We start from the raw sequence: 10,035 nt of genomic DNA, 5'->3' as shown, positions 1-10,035 counted from the left end.
AGTCTTGTTTGTGAAGGTCACGAAGACTAACATTTGTAAACTGTACATTGAAACGATTTAATGTAAGCCCATTATAACAGCCGATATCACGGAGACGAGAATACTTCATAGGGAGGTCTCTAGTTCTCAAGTAACGCTGACTAATTATATTCATTTAGACCCGAAAATTTCTCCACTTATGTTACCTGCACTACCCCTAAAAGTAAAATCACCTGTTTTTGTGTTCATCTAAAGCGTTGACCTTTCTATAATTCCTCAAGAAACCCAACAATCCCCCACCCCTAAAAACATCAATTCAAACTGATCTGCGTGCTTTGTACTTGATCCACTCTCGATTAACTGGTAAGCCAATTCGATTGTTGATAATTTCCATATAATCCAAATCGACAACAGTATTTATTCTTAACCAAGGCTGATTTTACCATAACTTTTATTTTAAAGCCGAAATGACCTACCGTGTAAATCGCATACGAGCTGTACCATCTTTGTCCTTACTTAAACAATCGCAAAACATCCAAATTAGCAGAACACTTTTATCTGTAATCAAACCAGCTAAATATAGCAGACGCTACAAATTCTACCACCATTTTAAGTCAGGCTAAGTCTCACCCCGAAAGAAAAACACGCAGACTCAACCACCAAAATTTTGGTCCCACACGTGTATCCCCCTCTCGATTGTGATGGCTTCTTTCCTTTATATCCAACATATTTTGATGAGTACGACTATATGAAACACTGCCGTTCTATTTGCTATTCTGAAAGTTCCGATTGCAACTTTATCGGCGCCTGGACATGGAAAGTGGATTTTCACGGAACAGGTAAAAGTCGTGTTATACCTGTAAAAGAATAAAACTATTCTGCGTATACAGAAGTGGCCACCGACTTTGAATATAGGTTAGAAGTTCGGAATATTTGTTAATTGAAGAAAATGTTTTAGCTTTATATTTCCATACAACTAAGAAATACAAATGCTTTGCTGTCTGAATAAGGGCCCAACGTAGATAACATTCGTAGCCAGTTAACAATTGTTGGCCAAATTCTATACATTTCCTCACACACATACACAAAATAGTTTCGTCTTAAAATATTATTTTTAAGCATTTCATAAATGTTGCACTTGAAGTACAACTTGACAAGTTAACTCGAACTATTTCATTTATCCAATTAAAAATCAAAAACTTCAATTATAGTTCACAGGCACGTTTTTATCGTGAATCAACGCGAAAATGTAAACATAAATAAGAGGATAATGATATTTATTTTAAAAAAATATTAAAACAACAGGTTAATAATGTAGAAATGATTAAATATAAAAGTCGACTAATTTTGACAGATAAATATTTTTCATTTCCAAGGATCACAGATGGATCGATGGAGAATTTTTAATGATATAGTCCCAGAATTTGAAAACTTTGTTAATTTATGTGAAGAAATATACATGGCAAACCCCGCTAGAAGGACAATAAAGGTTGTAGCAAAGAACCTGCTGTCATTTTAACCCTTTTTTTATAATTGGATGTTAACTCATGGACCACACAGGCGTACTTTGACAAAGGTATTTCGAACTGAATATGATTGTGTATTGTTTGTATAGACCATCAACAACATATAACGACAGATTAGTCAAATAAAGAAATTAGGTACGACAATTCGCAGATACCTCTCGTGCAGCTTTACGTGAAATTCAAACAAACAAACATTTGTCCAACTAGGATAAAACAAACTTTGTAGTGGCCTGGGAACTTTTAGTTTTTTTCGTTAATCGGAGATGTTTTACTGTGAGCCATATTTACCCACAATTATTTTTTAAAGTCAAGCCATCTGTTAGTGAAGAACTGAGTGAACTTGTAACTATGACGCGAACTATCTAACCATCTGTCACATTTCAGAAAATGTATACGTTTTGTACAGTATATTTGTAGTGTGGAAGACAACGTGGCAAAAATCACTGACTTTCGGCTCATCTGTAAGCATGATGTTTGGTTTCATTCGTTAAACATATTCTAAACTAACATATAGTATTGATCAAAAGTTATTTAAATGTAAAAAAAACGCTTAGGGAAAAAAATGTAATAACCTCGTGCGTACTCTATTTTCTGTTTTTCTTTTGTCAAACACGATTACAAATTGCCTTATTGCTAAATTATTTTCTAACAGAAAACAATAATTAAACTTTAATATTTTACTATCTCTTTTATGAGAGGTATAAAATTTTTAAAAAATAGAGTGAACCTTTATGGCTGAAAATTCGAAGAAACCGAAGAATTTGTGGTTCTGATATTGTTTATATATAACTATGATATTATACTGTTTTTAAATATGTTCTATATTTCTCAAAAAATCTTCTAGCGTTATTAAAACGAAACTTTGAAATAGGTGGTAAGAACGGTACACATCGAATCAGAGCTGCAGTTATTTCACTTGTTGAACATGACGTTTGTTTGTTTCAATAAACGAAGAGGTCCGATGCTGAAAATAATAATATTCAGTTTATTTGCAAGTGGCGGTGTTCTTTTCCTATTGGATCGGAATGTGTTGCTATCAGGTAAGTAAGCTGAATGTTTTGAATATATATGGATGTATCTCGATGAGTGTTTAAAAGTTATATTAAATCTCAGATTGTTGCAATTAACACACGCAGATTTAACTACCGGTGAAAAACAGATTGTTGTTTATCTCAGAAAAACCTGTTCCATTTAGATACAGTGTCATGTAGAATAGACCTATTTGACTGCTTTGTGATTTTTTTATTAATTGTTTTAAATTTACCGTCATTGTTATTTCTTTTTACGTTTTCAACGAGACCAAGTAGTACAAACATCCGTAGAATTATCGCACATTATCTAGTTCACGTTGCGTTTGTTCGCTTTGTTTGTTTTGAAAATTATTGTAAAGCTATACATGGGATATTTCTTCAATGTAGTCTTTACTTTTTATCAGTAAACTAGAGTGAAAGGTCTAGTTAGCATCACCCACCACCTAATCTAGGGCTGCTGTAATTAAATTGTTTGAAAAGACACTCACTGTCACAACGGACCAATGTTCAGCGACACTGGGTTAAGAACAGTGGGATATTCGCATTCCCACGTTAAGTACTAGGCCCTTCTCAAATTAAGTTTAGGCCATTCCCATGTTAAATACCAGGTCGTTCTCTTGTTAAGTACTAGACCATTACCATGTTAAGCACTAGTCCGTTTCCATATTTACAGGTAAACACTGAGATTAATGTTCCATTAAATTTAATAGTGTTTGTTTGTTTGTTCGTTTTTTGAATTTCACACAAAGCTCTTAGAGAGTTATATGTGCTAGCGGTTTCTAATTTTCAGTGTAAGACTAGAGGGAAGGCAGGTAGTCATCACCACTCACAACCAACTGTGGGCTACCCTTTCACAAAAGAATAGTGGTATTGATTGTCACATTATAACACCCCACGGCTGAAAGAGCAAGCATGTCTGGTGTTACGGAGATTCGAACCCGCATTCCTTGTAGTACAAGTCGATTGCCTTAACTACCTGGTATTCTGGGCCTTAATATAAGAACATCATTATGTGTAGGCGAAACACATATTCTGATAAACATAATTATTAATGTAATAGATTACTCATTGGTCATTTTAATTCAGGACAGCTGAGTTAAATAAGTTCTAAGTATAAAGAGGCCAATATTATGAAGTTTCGAAGACTTTAAATAAGAATCGTTTGTTCTAAATTACTTAAAATATAAAAAAATGAACCAATATACACACACATTTCGTACTTTTAACTACCATAATAGTTAGTTCACATTGATCTGACTCGCCTCAGAGGGGCACACAAATAAACGTTAGAAATATTGTGTGTTGGGACTCACAAACATAACATTCACTATTTCCCATTTACAAAGTCAACATTTGTCTCTTTCTTAATCAAGTAATATTATATCTAATACAGAAAATAGGCTTGAATATTAATCAATAGTATGATCAAGAAATGGATGATTTAATTATTGTCGAAACAAGGCAGGTATAAGAATATCCTCATCTTAGCGGATTTTATTAGCATTCACTACTTTCTCTTAGCCAGGAAAATAATAGAAGTCGAACTTCTGTTGTCATATTTTTTGCTTAAAATGTTTCTCTTTGTGTTCAATAGCAAGATCAAAGATTATTAAAATAATAAAGTTCTACAAGAAATCGAAAAATGAATAAATATTTGTATATATTTGAGAAATTGTAACATACATTCGAAATCATTAAGCTTTCATTAAATGTTAACTTTTTTGTAAAATTAACGCACGATTCATGAAACAGGTTTGCGCTAATGATAAAAAAAATAACCTCTCTTAAAAAGAAAACTTTATTTTGTATTAGACGATCTTTTAATTTATATCTTGCGAAAAATGATTTTAGTTGAAAGGTATTTTACTTGTCTTACCTAGATGATGCACCACTGATCTGATGTTCGATTTAGTTCAGTATCATATTACTTTTATTGCAAAGCGACCAAAGTATTGTACGACTTGAAGGTTTTATTTTAATAATATTTGAAGGTTTATTTCTTGAGTTTTGTTTCTGAATATTCAATAATGATCTGATGATAAATTGTATTTAACATAATAGAAAAAAGTAGCAATTACATAACTGTCTCAGGTCAGAAGAGGTTCCACAAAATGAAAAACGTGACAGAACCAGAAAACATGTTCTTTTTTGAGACCTCTGGTAAATGCTACCTTACGAGTAGAGAATCTTGCTCGATTGAGTCTTCAGCAAAATATCATCCTAACAACAGAATCCAGTTATTTTACGCTTGTAATAACTTGAGTCAAATCCAGAAAGACGAGTTTTTCCAAACTGTATCACAAATTGAAAACGTTAAAGTTAAGCCGATGAACTTCGAGTTATTATTCTCCGAAACACCATTAGCTACATGGTATCAAAGTGAACTGTTTAACGTAACCATTCACAAAACAGCTTTTCTGTCAGATGGTTTAAAATATGCGCTGCTCAAAAAGTATGGTGGTATAGCCATCGACTCTGACTGTATAATAAGAAAACCACTTCCCAACTTGTCTGCATACGCTGGTTTTCAATCTTTATTAACTGTGAACAATGCTATAATTAAAGCAGAGAAAGGAAGTCCATTCCTCGATGAATGCATGCAAAGATTTATTACAGAATACAATCCAAAAATTTGGGGATATATGGGCCCTGCTTTAGTGACCAGGGTTTTTCGAGAAGCATGTAAAAGAGAAATCAAATACTTTGCTCCAGGATTCAGGTGTTATGGAATTCATCTCTTTCCAGTTCCAGCCTTTTATCCTATTCATTTTTCTCAGCGTCAACTGTTTTTTGACCCCTATGTTTCCGACTCCTTAAAAGAAATCTGGGACAATAGCTATATGGTTCATATCTGGAACAATGAAGTTCGAAGAAAACAGTTTAAACCTGGAGATGAGAGTCCAATGGATCATTTGTATAAGGAGAATTGTCCAATAACTTATTCTTATATTGTGAAACAAGGTGTAGGAGAATGAATCTAAAATTACTTATGAAATACAGTATGGGTTTAAAGTCCAATTTTCGAGAGGTGTTTGTTCGATTTTATTTCTTGTTACTATTTAAAAGAACTTATTAAGATTTCATTTAAAACTGTGATAACTCAGTTAGTAAACCCACAGAACCATAACTTACAAATTTTAAATTGTAGTTAATGTTTTTATTGGTTTTTATTTAGGAAAATAAATTAAATAATATTTATATTATATTTTCTTTTACGAGTCTTTTTGACATATTTCATACCACTAATTCTTCTTTCGGCTATTCACTTTCAATATTCAAGATACTTTAGTAATCATGTATGCGAAGTTCTTGTTTTACTCGTAATATTGTATTTATTTTGAGAAATCCAAATGTACTGAGAATATTATGTTAGAGAAACATTCAACCCAAAAACAGGTTATTTAATTGAAAGCCTTTATTAAAATAATGTTGAATAAAAACGGAATTATTAATTTAAACAGATAATGACTACATTACAATAACAGATTTCGTATTTTAGTTTTAACATGAATTTATTTTATCACATGTTTTCTCGATTTTACCAACAGAATCAGTTATACTTTGAAGTAAATAAAAGGTTTGTTTATAAATATGCTATTACGTTAATGAAACGGATTCAGTATTTTACATCGTTTTTATGCTTTAGAAAAAACAATTATGAATTAAGAAGTTTGAAATATTTTTGTTAATCACTTGATAATAATTAAAATACAGGAAAGTTTGAAATTTACATGTGGTGTTTTTGTTTCGAATTTACGTTAAAAGATACGCGAACGTTTTCTTGTACATAAATATCAAATAATAAGTTATAAGGAAAACTCACAGTTAATTGTAAACGCCACCACCTCTTCTGTCTTTTTTTGTCTCACTGAGTGTGAAAGGCATGAAAAATAGGTTATGGTTTGAAAAGTACAGGGCACTTTGTACGGTAATGGAACCTGAGATGTTAGAAAAGATGAACATTTAATAAACTTGTGTTTTGATGTTGAGACTGGGTCACTATTTTTGTTGATATCTTTAACTATCATAACAAAAAGTTCGAATTTCTTGTTCTACTTTCTACTTCATTTTTATTACATTGTAACTATAAAACAAAATCAACACAGTTCGTTAATTTCACTAACATAACACATTTGCAAAGGAAGTATGCACTTTATAAGATGTATTATTTGAAAAAACACACTAAATTTCACTTATACAGCTCGGGTCAAGGGGTAAATATAACACCTTTCACACAAATATTATGACTCTTTTAATCTGACACTGCATTATAGACCACCAATATATATCACAATTAGAACATCATCGAGTGTAAAAGTTGGTTATGAATACAACTTTCCTGTATCCCTTGAAACACTGCATTAAAAACAAACAAGAAAACCTTTTCAAAACAGACCTTTATTGTAAGAAACAATGAAACAATAAACTTAAAGTCACTTTTCAAGAAACTTTTATCGATCATAACAAGTAATTTTATAGATTTTTTTATTTTAAAATCTTTAATTATATAACAATTTTACAAGTCCTTCAGTAGAACAATTTACGATCTTACAACATCTGGAATTCTATTCTCCATGGAATACATAAGAGACATTCCAATGTGACTTTAAATAATCAACAAAGAATAAACAGTCTTTCATAAAATCATCATTTCTTACAGTGTCCTAGAAAGTAACATGCCTACAATTTTACCCTTTGACCTGTGGCCTTCACTGATGTGGCATCTTTTAGTTTGTTTTGAATTTAATGGAAAGCTACACGAAAGCAATATAATACTAGAAACAATGCAGCTGACCATCACTACCCACTGCCAATCCTTGAGCTTATAAAAAACAAGAACAAAAAATTCGCTATAAAACAACTTAGTTTAAAACAACGTTTAACTGGTACTATACTCTCGAGTAACAATCTAACGGCCACCTTTTGTCAGTACCAAGAGCAGTTTTAAAATTCGTATTTAGAGATGGGTTGTCACAGCCATAGTAAAACATTGTCATCACCAAAGTTTGAGGTCAACAAGAAAAGATATTTTTGGTAGAGAAAACTTTTATCAAAATAATTGAGTATGATAATTGTCTAAATTAATTTAAGTATAAATTAATGAGATGTTGTGAATCGCCATTGAGACAGCAAACTAAATATACAGAATTGTAGGATTTGTTATGACAAGAAACACACTTGACGAAAAAATATATGTTAGGACGACTGGTATGGATATTAACACTTTTACCAAAATAAAACAGAGAAAACGTATCGGCCTTCTTGATTCATCTTCATGAATGAAGTAGTGTCAGGTTTTGTAGTTTGTTGTATCTTCAGGTATATTATTGTTGATCCAGGTGAGTTTGTATAATTTTCTCAATGGTTTTTGATGTTGATTTGATGATGTTTTATTTTATTGATTTGATCGTTAATTTTACGGGTGAGCATAGTTTTGTGGCTGTGTTTATTTAGTTTCTTAATATGTTGAGCTTTTGTGATGAGTCACAGTGAATGTATAACCTAGTGTGGGTGATTTTTCTGTGGATTTCTCTTTTGAATTGTGTATTGGTTCTTGTACACTTGAGGTTAAGAAATGCTATTTGGTTACTTTCTTTCTCTTCACAGGTTAACTTAATGTTTGGGTGTATCGAGTTAACGTGGTTGAAAAAAAACAGGCATATATACTGTAAATGTGAATCCGGCAATTGTATCATCAATACATCTGTACCAGTATTGTGGTAGGTGTAAAGCTGAATAGATCGCTTGTGATTCAATCTGCGTCATAAAGTATATTCCCCACATCAGATAAAAACTGAGAAGCATTTGAAAAAAAAATCCAACTGTATATCAAATTTATTCAAAAACCCGGTACAAAACTAAAGCTAAATACTATGTAAAAACTATTCTGACAAATAAACACCTATATTATTTATAAAATAAAATGCATCAACTGTAACGAATTCTATATTCGAGAAAAAAAGTACAAAAATGAAGATAAATTTGGAGAACACAAAGAAACACACACGTTTTTGAACACTGGAAATCAAATAAACCCAACAGTACCACAGAAAACACGAAGATAACAAAAAGCCCCACTTATACAAAAACTAAAACCAAACATCCAATTGAAACGCCCCACACAATTCCGTATCCGTTTATACTCTCGTCCCTGAGACATGTGCCCGTTAATGATCGCTTGCAAACTGTCACTTTGTAAACCTGAAGATGTCCATAGAAGGTCGAAACGTTGTTCTCTTCTTTAATTTGGTAAAAGTCTTATTACTCATCATATAACATCCTTGAGTATTTGTGTATATCAAGATGATATATTTCCCTCATTGAAGAAGAGGCTAAATAGTTAGTACTCCAGGATGTATCACCCATACATGGAGGTAACAGACTAAAGAGCCAGTACTCCAGAATGTATAAACTCTTAGATGGATGTTGCAGACTAAAGAGCCAGTACTCCAGCAGTTATCAACTCTAAAATGGAGGCAGCAGAATAAACAGCCAGAACTCTTGGATATATCAACTCTCAGATGGAGGTAGGAGACAAAACAGTCAGTACTCTAGAATGTATCAACTCTCAGATGGAGGCAGCAGACTAAACTGTTAGTACTCTAAGATGTATCAACCAATTTAATTAATTTTTAAGATAGTTAACTCGTAGACGCTTAACCAAGTTAATTATTTGGTGGGATAAGCACTCAACCAATTTAGTTAATTTGTAAAATAGTTAACCCTCAGACGCTAAACTAATTTAACTAAATGTTAAGATAGTTAACCAGCAGGCACTAAACCAAATTTGTTATTGAGATAATGAACCATCAGGTGTTTATCCAGGCTAGTTAGTTGTTGGATAGATAATCAGTGATGAAGTACCAAATTAACTAGATTAAAACAGGAAATTAGCCAGTCAGGCTGGAACCTCGTGCCTACATTCAGCCTAAAACACAAGCACAGTTGAAGTTTAACGTGCCATTTGTTTCTTATACGATTTTTTTATATTGAGAGCTAGATTAAATTAACAATGAACACAACAATTTCTGTTTCATAACTATTCAGAGGGAAATATTAAAGGTAGACTTTACTTGAAGACATTGGTAATTTTCTTGTGTTGGCAAGAACTGAATTAAAACACACACAAAAAATTACTATATGTAGAAAAATATTAATGAAAATTAGATGGAATTATTTATGATCTATCCGGCGAGTAATTATCACCCATCACCAAATCTTTGATACTTATTACAAAGATAAAGTAGGATTGACTGTAACATTATAACTGCTACAAGGGTGAAGAGTATCTATAGCACCTGTTATAAACTATACCAAAACAAGCTTTTGAAAACAGTGGATGGATCAATATTTGTTACAATGATTATTGCGCTCATCAACAAATCATTCAAACAAAAACATAATCATCTAGTTTTATTTAAAAGCACAAAGACTGAAGACTACAACTAGACATTATGAGTGATCTTATTTTTTGGGGTATGTTACTTAATTTAGGCGAA

General features: G+C 32.0%; 1 protein-coding gene across 3 annotated transcripts; it reads left to right on the top strand.

Annotated features, from left to right (window-relative positions):
- Positions 1 to 466: 466 nt before the first annotated feature.
- LOC143242406 (lactosylceramide 4-alpha-galactosyltransferase-like) lies at positions 467 to 6,525 on the top strand. 3 transcript variants are annotated; one of them, XM_076485772.1, is made up of 3 exons: positions 467 to 818; positions 2,377 to 2,545; positions 4,598 to 6,525. In XM_076485772.1, exons 2-3 carry the CDS (start codon positions 2,431 to 2,433, stop codon positions 5,509 to 5,511), a joined length of 1,029 nt encoding a protein of 342 aa, XP_076341887.1. In that variant the 5' UTR covers positions 467 to 818; positions 2,377 to 2,430; the 3' UTR covers positions 5,512 to 6,525. The 3 variants fall into 3 exon arrangements, with proteins under 3 accessions (XP_076341887.1, XP_076341885.1, XP_076341894.1); XM_076485770.1 differs by lacking the exon at positions 467 to 818 and adding an exon at positions 1,368 to 1,966; XM_076485779.1 differs by lacking the exon at positions 467 to 818 and adding an exon at positions 1,369 to 1,966 and having other exon boundaries at positions 4,628 to 6,525.
- The last annotated feature ends 3,510 nt before the right edge of the window (positions 6,526 to 10,035 follow it).

The sequence above is a fragment of the Tachypleus tridentatus genome, chromosome 2 (genome assembly GCF_004210375.1).
Source record: "Tachypleus tridentatus isolate NWPU-2018 chromosome 2, ASM421037v1, whole genome shotgun sequence".
NCBI lineage: Eukaryota > Metazoa > Arthropoda > Merostomata > Xiphosura > Limulidae > Tachypleus > Tachypleus tridentatus.
The sequence above is the reverse complement of the archived record's forward strand: the minus strand, read 5'-3'. Positions and strand labels throughout refer to the sequence as shown.

Bases quoted from the DNA above. Each gene is read 5' to 3' on its own strand.
- LOC143242406 (XM_076485772.1), top strand. From the start codon at position 2,431: ATGACGTTTGTTTGTTTCAATAAACGAAGAGGTCCGATGCTGAAAATA. The intron at 2,546-4,597 runs GTAAGTAAGCTG...TTAACATAATAG, and splicing joins TCGGAATGTGTTGCTATCAG to AAAAAAGTAGCAATTACATA.